We start from the raw sequence: 15,479 nt of genomic DNA, 5'->3' as shown, positions 1-15,479 counted from the left end.
ATCTTCATCTGCTTTATTTTTTTTCCCTTTTAAAGTAGGTTGGAATCACAAGACCAAATCTCCATTTCCAGCATAGATTGGGACCCTCCTTGGCAGCCTGGATCTGCAGGCAGGACAGTTTATCATGGATTTGGAGCAGACTGAAGAAGCAGAAAGGATGTGCTGGTTCTTCATCCCATGTTAGTTCATTCTCCCCACTCACCACAAGGTGTTTCCTGCTTCTTACCATTACCTAGGAATTTCACCGGAAAAATTCCTCTGTACTGAAGGATGCAACGATTCTAGGGATGCCTTTCATCCCCACTCTTTTCTTTCTCCAATAATTTAGTGCTTCTGTGAGAAATGAGCTCAGACATTGCCCCGGGGTCAGTGCATCTGCCAGCATTTGGCCAGCCAAGCACTGCCATCAGTGCCCATCAAGTCCTGCTTTCACACCCTGGCCTGGGGTTTTCAGAGGTGATATATTAATATTTTTTTTTCCCCAGGTGAAGATGACCCCATTCATGGCTCTTAATCCCTTTGTCCTCTTGCTAATAATTAGAGCAGTGAGAGGCCAGGGAGCAGGCCTGGCATGCCTGGGAAAGAAAAACTCTCCTGCCTCAGGGAGGGTTTCTTCAGCCAAAGGAGAAATTGCTAAAATAAGAAAAGAAGAAGGGAAAAAAAAAAATCCAGCAGCCCTTAGATGGGCTGTGTCTGTTCAAGGACAAAATATCCCTCCCCATAATCCCTGATACAGAAAGGGCAGGTAACATCTCCATCAGGAAGGAACCACAGAAGATGCATGGAAGGGAGGAATCACAGCATGTTGGGTGAACAATGCAGGAACTTGTGCTAAAAACTAAAGGTGTTGGAGGTTCAGACTCCACTCTCATACATCACCATCATAAGGAATAATTTACCTGGATTTAACAGAATGATCTATTTGAACCAAGAGGCGAAATTCTGTTTCTTACTGTATTACTCAGAAACTCCTTCCTTCCTTCCTTCCTTCCTTCCTTCCTTCCTTCCTTCCTTCCTTCCTTCCTTCCTTCCTTCCTTCCTTCCTTCCCTTCCCTTCCCTTCCCTTCCCTCCCTCATGCCTTCATTCCTCCCTTTTTTCCCTCCTTTCATCCTTCCTCCCTCATTCCATCCCTCCCTCCTTTCCTCCCTCCCTCCCTCCATCCTCCCTCCAGCCCTCCCAGCCTCCCTGGGTCTTTTCAAACAGGATCCCCCATTCAGAGGGGATTTCTCCACGCCAGGCCGATCAGGGGGATTAAAGAGCAATTAAACCTGATAAATTATCTGCCTGAAACATTTTTTCAAAGTGGCCACTGTGCTGGAGCAAAGTCCCTGTCGCTTCATTTCCCCTGTGAAGGGGGATCAGGGCAGACCCGCTGACCTCCGCCTGCGCCGGGCGTGGAGCAGCGCGGGACCCTCGCCCCCAGCGCAAGTGAAACCGGCCCCTCCGCCCCCTCTGGCAGGGCTTTAACCTTTGGGAAGAGTCAGGGATGCCTCCCAGGCTGAGGCAAGCAAAGCGGGAGCAGGAGCAGCCTCCTTCCTTTAAGGCTAAACAAGCAGCCTTTGCCTTCAAAGCTCGCAGAAATCGTTGTCCTAATTTCCCTCCAATTTGATATTCTGCATCTGCTTTTGTGAAGACTCCAGGTACTTCTCGCTTCAAACCTTTTCCAGCTTCGGTTTGGCAGCAGGAGCCAGAGTAGGGGGCTTTAATGGCAATTTGGAGCCTCCTCATTTTTGTATAAATCCCACACCTACACCAGTCCACAGGGATGCTCCACTGCAGAGTGCTCCTCAGGGGTGCACTGTGGTTTCCAGCTGGGTGCTTTGAGCTACTCTACAATCTCAGGCTGTTTTATCCGTCCTTTCCCTCTGTCCCCTCAGCCAAGGGTCCATACAATTCCTGCTTTTATTTTCAGCCCTGTGGTGCTGATCAGCTCAGCTGCCATCTGGATACATCTCCTCCCAGCCGATTACCTGTTCCCAGCCACAGCAGACCTGTGCCTGCTCCCATCACGGGTTTATCAGAGAAAGGAGCTCAGCCCCATGGAGCACTCCAGATTTTGGGTGCTGTAATAAGGAGCAGGATTCAGGCCCTGAGACAAAATGTCTGATTTCCATAGGAAAGTTGAAGAACAACAGAATTTCTGGCCCTTGCATTTTCCTGGTTTTCTTTCCCACATCTTCACTCCATTCAATAGAATAGGAAAAGATGCCACAAAAAATCTAAGGCTGTCTAAGTGTCTTATATTAATGAATGTTAATGTTAATGCAATATAGTGCCCACCCAAAAAACTCATGAAAACAAAACAGCTCTGTGTGGGAGCACAATTCTGACTACAGCCTTGTAAACTGGGGGAAGAAGGGAAAGCAAGGACAAAAATAGTTTCTGATAGACTAATTAATTGAAAATAACAGTGGGGTCAAGGATTAGAATGCTAGGAATATGCTTGTAAAGATGCTAATGCAGCTGTATCCAGATTTCATGTCCTTGCTGGAGCCCCCCATGTGGAAGTCCAGCTCTTGCCTTGCAAGTCCAGTTATTCAGAAAGCACTTTGATCAAAACTGGGATGCTCAACTCTTCAAACAACAAATCACTGCTTTTCTCTGGCCTGTCTGCTCTACCAACAGCTTTAGAATCTTGGGTCAAGTTACCCCTAAGCTTGTACACCCAGAATCAGCACATGGAGAAGTTCTGCAAAGGCCACATCCAGATAAAGAAGATGTTCCATGCTGTTTGAGCTGATGGAAACCTGAAAATACAGGCTGAAATTTTAAAAATGCACTTTTAGTTGTCCATGTGCTAACCCCTTCTGCTTTTACTTTCCTTACATGGCCTAACAGATTAATTACCTGGCTGAAACATGCTGGCAAAGGGAAAACTATAAGCTAGGAAAGATCTCCAGAAATGTGACCTGGCTCTGAGGGCACCATCCACCCCTTGAGGGAAGATCAGCACTAATGTGACCTGCGTGTCCTGCAGTGTGTCTGCCCTGTGAGCCATCCCTCTCCTGGGGGATTGCTGGAATAACCTGTGGATGGCACAGGCACAGGCTGCCCAGGGAAGTGCTGGAGAAACCAGCCCTGCAGGGATTTTTGAGACATGCAGGTGTGACACTCAGGGGCAAGGTTTAGGGTTGGTTTGGCAGTGCTGGATTAACAATGGTTCTGATTTCAGAGGTCTTTTCCAACTTTAACAATTCTATGGTTCTGTGATTCTGTGGGCTGAGAATGACTTCAGGAATATGTCCACAGCCAGTGAAAGAGAAAGGTGAAGTCACTCACCCAAAGACATGAGGAATTCTGATCTGAAATGGAGATTTCATCCTGGAACTGTTAATCTCTTCCCTTTTCTGGCAGAGATGAAAAATGCAAGACATCCATGTCCTGGGAAGTTTTGGCAGTGTTGGCTGAGAGTGAAGATATTTAAAAATCACTTTAAAAAACCCTTTCTGCTGAGGGGCACTTGATACCAGAGGGGCCCAGGGCACACAACATCCATTCCCACACGAGCCCACCCATTTGAGCCCTCCCTGCTCACCCCCCTCCCTACAGTCTCTCTGCCTATAGAGTGCCTCTCCCTGCCCCAACACCCACTATCCCAGTTAACATCACAGCATCCTGATGTGTAGCAGCCAGGAAAATTCCAACACTTTCTTTCTCATTTCTGTCACCTGCACCCACGTCTCATCTTCCTCTTCCTCTGCTGGGAAAGGTCTCCCCTCCCCATGCCCCTGCTCCCAGGCAGGGGCTTGCTGGATAACACAGCCATCATCACAATGCTCCTACCATTAGGCATAATAATGCTGCTGGGATTATTTCCCTCCTTCTATAAGTGATTCATTAAATTGATTTCACAAGGAACGGCTATTCCTGCTCACAGCACCATCCGGAGCACGCTAGGAGTGCATGGCGTTATTTACATTTGTTTGCCCGTACCAAGGCTGACTGTAACTCCATAAATATTTATGGAAGCAGTGTGTATCTACAATACCCAGTCAATTCTCAGCGAGTGGTGTGTGCTAGGCTTTCTGGTCTATCCTGTGGTTTTATATAAAACCGATGATGCAGAAAGGTAGGGGAAAAGGAAAAGACAAATTCCTGGTCCACATGAGCCGCCGGTGTTTGCCTGGGTGAGGGGAATCCACACCTCTGGGAGAGCTCCCCAGGCAGCGCCGTTTGCAGATGCTTCATGGCACAAAAGTCCGTAAGTCAGGGGAGCTGTGACCCGGCTCAGACGGGCTCAGGAGCAGCTCTGCACAAGCCGAGGCAGCGCCAATGCCTGCGAGCCAAGGAGGGATGGATTTGCTGTCCTCCAGCAGTTGTGGCAGGCACAGTGCCAGTGGCATCTCCAGTGAGCACGGCCGGGCACTCTCTACCCGTGTTGCAGGGGGATATTTACTGAATGACACCAATAAAACCCAAAAAACAAAGCAGGCTAATGTCGGTAATTCCCTCGGACAATTTAAATGCACATATTTTAGGAGGGGAGCAGCCTCCCACATATCCATTCTCACATACGCTCTCTAAATAGCGAGAACAATGCGGCCGCTGCACTTTGGAGAAGAAAGTGAGAATAGATTTGGGGGCTGGAAGTGCCAGGCAGAAGCCGCAGAGCCAAATGTCACAGAGCCCTGGGACTGCAGGAGGGAGCAGGAGAGACGGTGTGTGAGCATCCTCTCCGCAGAGGCACGGAGGGACAAAGCTGTCTGCTCAGGGTCACGGCAGCAAGTGGCCACCTCGCTAGCACTTGCTTGAAATGCTGCGCACAGCAAACATCCTGCGTCTTCCTGTGCAGCCCAGCCCGAGCAGAATCGCCCCTGTATCCGAATCCTGGATTCAGGAATAAGCACACGGTGCTACTCTTGCAGTGCTGAACGGTCAGGCAGACGCAGTCCCCTCCCCACCCTCATCCCAGCTGAAAGCATGGCCACAGCTCTCCTTCCAAATGTCCTTCCTGCAGGACACCTCTCCAGGGCTGCGGAGAAATGTCACGGCGGCTCCCCTGTGCTGGCAGCAGCCCAGGAGCCAGGGAGGTGTCACCACTGACACCTTCCTGTGCCATCGTGGGGATCACAAATTACTGGGGACGTCCTGAGCACGGGAGACGGACAGTCAGGACCCAAATTCCAAATAGTGCCAAGATCAACACTTGCATCACTCTTGGGGTTGTTTGCATCCCTCTTAGCAGTGGAAAAGACATTTTCCATCCCTAATGAAACCAGGACTGCACGTCCTTTTCCCTGCTGCCCTGCAGAAATGGCCCCAGGCTCCTCCGCAGGTCAGGGCTGGGCACAGCCCCGGTTTGAGGCAGGTGAGGGGAGCGTTCCGTGCCCACCCAGAGGGGCAGAGGAGCTGGCGAGGGGTCAGGGAGGCAGAGGGCACGCAGGGAGGATGCAGTCACCTTTGTTGATGCTGACCCCGGAGCCCCGGCTGCTGTCCGTGCCTGAGGCCAGGCAGGGTGCCGCCTTTGTGGGGAGGCGAAGGGAAGTGCCCTCGCATCCCTCACGCTGACTTGCCTTCACCAGGGACCTTAATTCAGCAAAAACCGCAGCCGTCACGGATGGATGCGGAAGAGGGGAAGGGAGGGTTGGGGGCGATTGCTTCAGCAGTCCTTTTCCTTTCCATCGCTGTGCCCAGCTTCCTACAAATAGACGGCGGCAGCAGCCTCAGGGAGGGGGCACAATCTCCTTCCCCAAGCCCCGGCACCCTGCATCCCACTGCCCTCTGTGTCCCACCGCCCGCCCGAGCCCCGGAGGGGCCGCTTCTCTCTCCGTGATGTTTCCTGTTGTATGACACAGGGAATGCGAGGGTTTAGGCATTGAAGGGAGGGATTTTACCTCTTTGCATCCACTCCTTTTGACAGCTGAAAGGTGCCTGTGTGGCACCAGGGACTGCTTGGAGCCCCGTGGCCTCCTGCAGTCCCGGCCCCCAGCATCGACCCCTTCACTCGCCCCCTCCACCTCCCTTCGGCAGCTCTTCCCCCAGGTTTGGGGAGGCTCCAGCGCCGCTTTCGCTGCGAGGTGGAAAGATAGCTCCTTTAATCTCACCCCTAACCCCATGACCTTCCTCCCTTAAGGAGCTTTTCCCCTTCATGTCACTGCTTTTTAAAGCCTCCTTTACAAATAAAAGCAATTTCCTTTTGGAACTGTAGCTATGACATGGGGAGCTTTTGGAAATGTAGATATACATGGGGGGGAATGTTTTTTTTTTTTTTTTTTTTTTTTTTTTGGACAATAAAGGGGTAAGAATGGGGGGCCAGCTTCTTTTTGGTGTTTGTATTCGGCAGGGTCTGTTTGTTTTGATACTTTACATAAGACTGTAAACACTAGGCGAGTTAAAAGCTTTAATTAAAAAAAGGTGGTGAGCTGGGGAGGGGAGGAAAAAGGGAGTAAAAAGCCTTTCAATTTACACAGTGACTTAGAGAAGCAGCCCCAGACAGACAAGATAAATATAGCCCGGGAATCCAAGAAAACTGGAGGACAAAAAAATAAAGAATATGAGGGCATCAACCTACTAAATACTAAACGCAGCAGCTCAGCGCTGTGGCACCGCGCACTCCCGCAGCCCACCCAGCCCTGAGGCAGCACCGATGGGCTGAAAGCGCCCTGACCCCTTTTCACCGCCCGTAAAAAGTCCCTGCCGAAGGCAGAGGAGGTGACAGCCTTGTCACCGCCGCCCCACGCCCTGGCTTTGAAGTTCCTGAGCGGGGTATTTTACCGTGCTCACGGGCCTGCAAGCGGAACGGGCAGGTCCCCGGTGGCCCCCGCCTCGTCACCCGGGCGGCATCGGAGCCACGACCGGAGCAGGGCGCTGGGGTTTGGGCTGGCCAGGCTGCGCTCCAGGGAACACCTCTCGGGATGCCCGAGGCAGGCACGGCCCCGCCACCCCCGGCAGCTGCCGGCCCTGGGAGGGGCGATCGGGGTGAGGGGAGCGAGACAGGACGGTGAGGGGAACCTGCGGCGGTGTCCGGACCCGCGCTGCTGCCCGGACACACCGCCCGACACAGGACACCGCCGGCTGTGACAGAACCGGGGAACGGCAGGAAGGAAAAAACAGGGAGAGGAGAAAGAGAGAGGAAGGAAGGAAGGAAGGAAGGAAGGAAGGAAGGAAGGAAGGAAGGAAGTGTTGCCCATCCCAGACCATGCCAGCCCTCCCCAGCCCTGTTCCCTCGCGGAGAATGGATACTGGATACTACGTGTGTGGAGCAGAGGCCTCTCCCCCCCAGACCCCTTGCCCAGCCTCCCCCCGCCGAATTCCCGCTTTTCCCCACCGTCTTCCAGGCCCGGGGGCACACGGAGGGTGTCGGGGTCCCACAGCGGGCTGTTGGAGCGAGGAAGCTGGGAAGGACGAGGAAGGACAGAGCTCGGGGCTCTTAGTCCTCCCCGCGGAACTTTCCGCAGAGAAGGGGAGAGGAGAAGGAGCATCTCCCGTCCGTTCTGCAGCCAGCCCCGGCCCCGGCGGGCAGCGCTCCTGCCTGGCTGACAGGGACACCCCACTGAGAACTGCAGTTTTGTTTGTTGCTTGTTAAAAGAAAAGGCAGATTTTTGTTTGTATTTTTTCTTCTGGGGTCGGGATAGTTTTTTGTGTTTTGTTCGCTTGGGTTTGGGGGTTTTGTTTTGTTGCCCTGGAAGCCCTGAGGAAATGCAGTGTGTGTGCAGCGTGTCCGGGCCATGCCCCCGACACTGCGTGCAGCCCCTCGCCCATCCCGGTCCCCCGACAGGGGTGGGGGACACCCAGGGCGGGGGACAGCCCAGGGTAAGGCGCTCCTTTCCCGGGAGGAGCCCCCACAGCCCGGCCCAGCACTGCCCTGCCCTTCTCTCGGCTGTCCTGGACGCCACCTCTGTCCCCCCCCCCGGGGCACCATCCCCACCGTGGGGCCGACAGGAACCCCCCAGCCCCGGATTGACGGGAAGCCTCGGGCAGTGAAGGACGGGGAAGGTGCAGGGAGCCCGGTCCTGCTGAGGAGGGCAGGGATTCCCCCAAACCTCTCTCGGAGCTTGCCCGACCCCGGAGCCTCGGCGGTGCGGTGTGAGCGCGGCTGGGCTCCCGCTCCGCAACAGCTGGAAAATAGCCTTCGAGAGACCATAAAAGTTGATTATCCGGTGAGGAGCTGGAGTGGAAATTACCTAGTTAATTAGAGCGATGGCTTTATTCTGCCCGTGAGTAAATGCCGAGGTGTAAATCCAAGGGAATTTAGGGGAATTAGCTGCCTATGTGGAAAGTGCAGGAGCAACTCCAGCATCTCGTCCCAGCCCCTGCTAATGCTGGGGTCGGTGTAGAGTTGCTGAACTTTACCGTCACAACAGCTCCTGTTGTGTCTGCACGGATTAACTCCTCCGAGTCACGGGAGAAGCGGGGAAACGCTCCTCAGTCGCGACATCCGCGATTGTGCACACTTGTGTAGGCTCCGCTACAGAGCGGGTGCGTGTGAGACGGGCGGACGCATCGTCTTGTTAAGATTAAATAAAAATGGTTTCAGGGAAATAATTTTGTACTTCTTTGAAGCTTTTCTGCCTCCACAGCTGCAGATGAGCGAGGGAACGGCGACCCCGGCCGCCGCCCCGCGGATCCCCTCCGGATGCCCTTCGCAGCCGGGGACCGTGAGCCCTGCCCGGGACAGAACCACAGCCAGAGCCCGAGCATCCCCCGGCGGGTTTTGGGTCGGGCTGTGCCGGCCATGTCCCACCCAGCTGCTGGGGGCACAAACTGGGGCCGGTTTTCTGCTTCTTTAGAAAGGTGCTGCGGGTGTAACTCAAAGACACGGGCAAAAGGTTTAGCTCCCAGCTTTATTTTTTTAATCTATTTTAATTTTTTTTTTTTTTAACAAGGGGTCACGAACTTTTTTTTTTTTTTCCTCAGGCCAAAAACTTTCCCGCAGCCACAGATAGTTTTTTCCCTCTTCATGCTTCTAGCTGGTGGGTTTTTAAAGAACGGCTCGGCAAAACAAAGTCCAGGCACTCCGGGTAGGGAACGGAAACCCAGTGGGGGTCACGAATTTTTTTTTTTTTTTTTTTGCTCAGGCCAAAAACTTTCCCCAGCCACAGATAGTTTTTTCCCTGGTCATGCTTCCAACTGGTGGGTTTTTAAAGAACGGCTCGGCAAAACAAAGTCCAGGCACTCCGGGTAGGGAACGGAAACCCAGTGTCACTCAGCGTCCTGGCGGGGCCTCGCTGCCTCGGGTAGCCGGACCAGAGCTCCGCAGCAGAGGGCTGTGGGGGTCCAGCCACGCAGCAGCGAACATTGCCACCTCCCAGGGAAACCGAAAGGGCTTTTCCTTTTTCCCCTTTCATTTTTTTCCTTTCCTTTCCTTTCCTTTCCTTTCCTTTCCTTTCCTTTCCTTTCCTTTCCTTTCCTTTCCTTTCCTTTCCCTTTCCTTTCCCTTTCCTTTCCCTTTCCCTTTCCTTTCCTTTCCCTTTCCCTTTCCCTTTCCCTCCCATTCTCTTCTCTTCTCTTCTCTTCTCTTCTCTTCTCTTCTCTTCTCTTCTCTTCTCTTCTCTTCTCTTCTCTTCTCTTCTCTCCTCTCCTCTCCTCTCCTCTCCTCTCCTCTTTTGCCGACCACCATATAATTGTGCTCTGGGCTGTTGTTCACCCTCACTTTCTACCTAACTTTAACAAAATTGGAGGCCTTTTATTATTGTTGCTTGACAGTTTTCGATCGGACCCGGGAAGGCTGTCCCCAATCCTAGCCGGAGGGCGGGAGGGGAGGGGGCTGCTCCTCCTGGGTAGGGGCAGGGCAAGAAGAGGGGCCGGGGGAGGGCAGGGGAAGGACGGGGCAGCGAGAGGATCAGGGCCAGGGGCAGGGCGAGCCAGGGGCAGGGCCGGGCCAGGGGCAGGGCGAGCCAGGGGCCGGCACTCCCACCCCACCCGCGCATCCTCCCTCCCGTGGGAAGGGGCGGCGGTGGGCGGTGGCTGCTCCCCGTCACTCCTTGCTGCGAACGGTCGCCGTGACCGAGCGCTACTTTCCCGAGTCAAGGCTCTGACATTCACCCTCATCCGTTCCCTCTCGAGCATCCTCCGTGCCCACACCGGTGCCCTCGCCCGTTCCGCGGGGAGCCCCGTCTCGGGCCGGGCCGGGCGCGGCAGCAGCGGGCTCTGCCCTCGCCACGAGCGGCTCATGAAATTTTCATGATCTTGCAAGAAAGTGGAAGCCAGGGTTTCTTTGCCCCCGTTGATGGGAAAGTATTCCCGCTTGAAGTGGAGGGATGGGCGATGCCGGTCCCAGCGCGGGCTGCGGGGTGTGATCCCGGCGGCCGCAGAGCGTCCTTCATCCTGCCTGGCATGGGGGGAATTGGGAAAATCCGGAGGCTCCATGGGTTTCATGCTTGTGGTTGTCGGCGGTGCAGTGAGAGCCCGGCGGCACTGGGGAAATGCGGCCGTGCTGGCTGAGGTCTTCTGGCCCGCCGGCTCCAGGAAAGCCTGCACAGGGCTAGGAGGGGGTTGCTGCTGGTTTTCCCCTTCCAAAATTGATGCCAGAACCCAGGGAAGGCCGAGCAGCGCCGGGCACACCGCCTGCGGCACGGCCAGCCTGGCAAAGGAGCAGCGACCTCTCCCCTCTCCTCTATCCTCCGCCAGCAGCTCCAACGCGCTGGCAAAGCTGCCTGAAAGGCTTCGCTTGGAAAAAAAAGTGATGCCGGGTGTGAGCGGGAGGCACATGGGGGCCGCCGGGGTCGCGGCGATGTGCCCAGGCTGTGCCTACGGGGAAGCATCGCTGCCAGACCTCCCCCGGCGGCACGGGCAGGGACTGGCTGGAAATGGGGAATCGCTGTAAACGCGGCGAAATTTGGTGCATGCCTGCGTTTTGCAGGCAGTCATTCCACGCTGGGAGAGCGGGAGGTGCAGCACCTCCCTTGGCTTTCACTATCTCTCAGGGCATTTTGGCTTCCCTGCACCTAGGGGTTTGTTGTTTTGTTTTGGTTTCCTTTTTCCCGAGTGTGGGGAAAAGCTGGAAGGAGGGTTTGCTCGGAGGAGCGGCACAAACAGTGCAGGAGCCTTCCCGCAGCCCGGCCCGGCCGCGGAGCCTGCCCGCTGCCCGCGGCGGGCGGGGGTCGGCCGCAAGCTCCCTCCCTCCTTCCCCGTTCCGAGCTCCCGGGATGTCATCCCTTTTCTAAAGTTCTCAGTGCCAAAAGCGCCGAGCAAAGGGCAGGGTGTGGGGGTTCCGCTGCACCCGCACACTCACCTATTTGAGAGAGGGAAAGCATATAAATTTTTAAAAGGGTGGCAGCAGGGAATGAGCCTCGTTGGAACTACGTGGAGAGCGTAAAGAAAAAATATTGCTGGTGTGCGGAGAGGTGACATTTGCAGGCACTAGGTCTGCGAGGGGAGGCTGAAGCGAAGAAGGAAACGAAGCCAAACTCCCATTTTCGAGCCACCTCTCCCGGTGACCCACAGTGGTTCCCCAGGAAAAGCCCCCGCACGCTGCGATGCCGCTTGCGAGGCGACTGCGGACCTGCGAGCAATAGTGCTGCTGGGGAATATTTCTACAGAGATTGAGCTCCCAGATAAAAATAACCTTGGGGAAAAAAAAAAAAATTAAAAAAATAGACCGTTCAGATTTCTTCGGTCCGGTATCAGATCACTCCTTCACCCCTCGCCGCCCCCCCGCTGCCTCTGCATACCTGAGGTGCTGGATTATTGTCAGAGGACAGGCAGATGCAGTAATTGTTTTGTACAGCTTTGTTTATCTCCTACTTCGGAGTTTACCTCAGGAATTCTCCCCCCTGTCCTGTGTAGGTTAGAAATATCCCCGCGAAGGAACGGGATAACGAATGGGAAGGTTAACGCTGTACCGGCAGCGAGCGGGCAGGTAACAAGGGGTTCAAGGAGGTTTAAAGTTTTTATCCGTAACTTGGGTCCGCCCGGGAGCGAAATATTTGAAGTGCAGCACCTTGAACACGTTTAATTATGGGGTAGTAGTAAAGCGAGAGCTTCCAAGTAATTAGAAAATACTTCTTGGGAGACAGGCTAATCGCTTTTCATGGGGCTCTTGAAGAAATTAACCTCTGGGTGCTTGTTTGAGCAAAACAACTTTGGATCAGCCACTGCTGGTCTTCTCTGGTGAACCCGACCAGCTGCGAAATACAAAGAAAATAGGGAGATGAATTTAAAATTAAATACAAATGAAAAGAATAAGGGGGAAAAAAACGGGAAAGAAAAAAGGATAAGAAAAAGGAAAGCAAAAAGGGAAAGAAAGAGGAAATAAAAAGGAAAAGAAGAAGAGGAGAGGAAAGGCTCACTGTCCCCTTCCTTCAAGGTGGCGAGTGATGCATGTCACCGCAGGGAAGCCACCTCCAAAGAAAAACGTCACTTAGGGGGAGAGCCGGCCGTCGGGGTGCGGCGGACACCGGGGCCGAGCCATCCCCTCCCCACCCTGCTCGGCCCTCGGCGGGGCCGCGCAGCTCCTCGGGGTGCGCCCCGTCGGGCGGTGGCACCGTGCGGGCCCCGGACGGGGATCTCGGGTCGGCTGCGGGGGGAGGACGCGCCCCCGCCTTCTCGCTCCCATCTCGTTTTCCCCACGGAGGATCCGAGCCCTGCAACCTGTTCAGCCCCCCCGGCCTTTCGTACATCCAGTCGCACCTTGCTCCCTAATTTTGTTCCGGGGTGTTTCTCCCTAAACACAAGCAAAGCAGGTGCGGCAGCTTTCCCGTCCTAAAGAGGCAAGGGCTTTTGCGGGGTCCAGAGGGTGACGGGCCGGCGTTTTGGGGGGCAGCACGGCGCCGCGATGCCGTTTGGGGAGCGGTCAGGGCAGATCAAAAGCTCCTGTCCGGCTGCGGGAAGGACGAGTCAATTACCGCCGAACCGCGCTGCGGGGAGGGGACGCAACCCCCGAGCAGCCCGCGGGCACCGGGCCGGGCCTGTTCCGCCCCCCCCGCCGGACCCCTTTGTATCGCCGCCGCTCGCTTAATATTATTTATGCGTTTCTGCAAGGAATTGTGGGATGCCGGCCCCCTCCCCGGTAAACACCGGGACAATTAAACCGCCGGTAACTCATCGCCGGTCAGGGCTGGGGGGCACAGGCGGGCGGGGGGCAGCGGTGCGCTCCCCGCGGCGGGGCACCCCCGGCTCCCCCCCGCGCATCCCCGCGGCGGCCGGGCCCGTCCGGGGGAGGGGCGTGGGCGCTGTCACTTACCGGGGCGCCCCGCACCACGTGTGCGCTCGCCCGGCCTTCCATTGGCCCGAGGCACGTGTCGGAGCGCCCGGGCCGGCGACGTCAGCGGCGGGGGCCCCGTTAAAACCTAAAGGACAACAACCCGAGTGGAAGTGCCCGGGCGCGGCGGCGGCGGCCGCCGGGGCGTAGCGCGGCGCAGGGCGGGCGGCACGGGCTGGCCCTGCACGGCGCCGCCAAGAAGGGGGGGGACCCCGCGGCGCTGGAGGCGGCCCTGAAGGCGCGGGGGCTGAGCGGCGGCGACCTGTCGGTGAGCTCGGACTCGGATAGCTCCCAGGCCAGCTCCAACGCCGGGAACCAGCCCATGCTGTGGCCCGCCTGGGTGTACTGCACGCGGTACTCGGACCGGCCCTCCTCAGGTAAGCGCTGCCCCGCTCCCCACGGCCGCAGCCCCTTCCCCGGGCTCCCCGGGCCGCCGCCGCCGCCCGCGAGGCCGGCAAGCGGCGTGGAAAAGACCCCGCTCTCTTTTCCCTCCCCGTCTTCTTCTGTTTTTTTTGTTTTTTTTTTTTTTTTCCTGTTTGGGTTTTGCTTTTTGGGGTTTTTTTGGCGGGTGGGCGAGTTGCTTAAAATGGCCCGAAAAGCTGGAGGATGAAGGGTCGGCCGGGGGTGCGCGGAGCCGCAGGGACGCGGAGGGAGCGGGGGTCCCTCCCTCTGTCCCCGCCGCCGCGGCGGAGCTGAGGCCGCCTGGGCTCGGGGCATTTCCCACCAACTGACGAGTTTTATCAAAGAGGGAGGAAAAAACAAACTGTCTTTGGGCTCCCCGCTCATCCTCTCGGCGAGCTCTCCTTTTCCCTGCCGGGAAACCCCCCCTGCGCTGGGTTTTGGGAAGGAGAGGTGGCATTTCCATAGGCCTCGCCTTGTTTTGATTAGTCTTTTTGGCCAAAAACGATCCGCGATGGTTTATTTCTCTAAAAGAGGCCTCCGAGCCGCCGCCGTTTCTTTTCTTTCTTTTAATTTCCCCCCACATGCTGTAGGTCAGCTCTGTGGGGGCCGGAGGACATTTCCAAGAGCCGGGAAACTTCTTTGGCAGAGTCCATCCCTTGGCAAGGGCTTAGGCAGAACGTCCTGAAATTATCTTTAAAAAAAATGAAAATTAAAACAAAAAAAAATTAAAATAACAAGCAGGGGGTAAAATGTCCTTTCGCTACCGCGGGGACAGGAGGGCTGGCTCCGGCACATCGGTAAAATCCCGGTTAAAAACAAGTAGAAAACACTGGAGGAAGGCATGGGAAACATCAGGCAGGAGATCTGCTAGCGGGGAAAAGAAAAAAAAAAATTATGGGTCTTTCTCTTAAAAAAGCGGCGAGGTAGGATTTTCACCCGGGAGTCGGCTAGCTGAGGAAGGGATCGTAAAACGAGACGAAAATTAGTTCGTAATATCTGGAAACAAACTCTTACTCAGAGGTAATATTCAGAGCTGAATTGGAATTTACTCCATTGTTCTCCAGTGCTCTCCTTTGTTAATATTTAATTAACATACATCCTCACAATGGCTCGGCCCGGGCAGAAAAGGCTCCTTGTGCTGCCGAGAATAATATTCCCGAGAATAATCCTGGCGATTCGGATCGGGCCGTGCAGCGCCATATGGGCACTGCAGCGGAGGGGCGGAATGCTTCTGGCCAAGTAAACTGCAAGAGGATTTCCATTGTAATTTTTGTCGCGACTATGTATAAGGGTTTTCTTAAAAAAAAAAATTCTTAAAAATAAAATTGAGCTCCGTGCCTCTGGCCCTGCTTGCCGGGCATTCCCGGGACACAGAGGCTCGGGAACTGCGTTTCTGGCTGGGGAGGAAGGGGCCGGGGGGGCCGAGGGGGGCCAGCCGGGCAGCGCGGGGGCGCCGGGGGCTGCGGCTCCCGTTCCGCCGCCTCCCGAGCATCCCCGGCAGCGGAGGCACAAAGCGGCTCCTTCCCCTGGCGGGGGTGGTGCTGCCGGGGCCGGTGCCCCCCGGACGGCAGCTCTGCCCGCAGCAGAGCGCGGCGGTGTCGGTGCTTCTCCTCTCTCCCGGCCGTAGGTCCCCGCTCCCGCAAACCAAAGAAGAAGAACCCCAACAAGGAGGACAAGCGGCCTCGCACCGCCTTCACCGCCGAGCAGCTGCAGAGACTCAAGGCCGAGTTCCAGACGAACCGGTACCTGACAGAGCAGCGGCGGCAGAGCCTGGCCCAGGAGCTCGGGCTCAACGAGTCCCAGATCAAAATCTGGTTCCAGAACAAACGAGCCAAGATCAAGAAGGCGACGGGCAGTAAGAACTCCCTGGCAGTGCACCTCATGGCCCAGGGGCTCTACAACCACTCCACCACGGCGAAAGACGGCAAGTCGGAC

At 55.8% G+C, this 15,479-nt stretch overlaps 1 protein-coding gene across 1 annotated transcript; it reads left to right on the top strand.

The window, feature by feature from the left end:
- Positions 1–12,716: 12,716 nt before the first annotated feature.
- Positions 12,717–15,479, top strand: EN2 (engrailed homeobox 2; the record flags this gene model as incomplete). Its single annotated transcript, XM_041408408.1, has 3 exons — positions 12,717–12,733; positions 13,257–13,519; positions 15,172–15,479. Coding segments are annotated over exons 1-3 (588 nt in total), but the record flags the coding sequence as incomplete, so codon positions are not given.

This window comes from Onychostruthus taczanowskii, unplaced genomic scaffold (assembly GCF_017590055.1).
Source record: "Onychostruthus taczanowskii isolate IOZ18803 unplaced genomic scaffold, ASM1759005v1 scaffold3, whole genome shotgun sequence".
Lineage (NCBI taxonomy): Eukaryota > Metazoa > Chordata > Aves > Passeriformes > Passeridae > Onychostruthus > Onychostruthus taczanowskii.
This window is presented reverse-complemented; position numbering and strand designations above follow the sequence as displayed.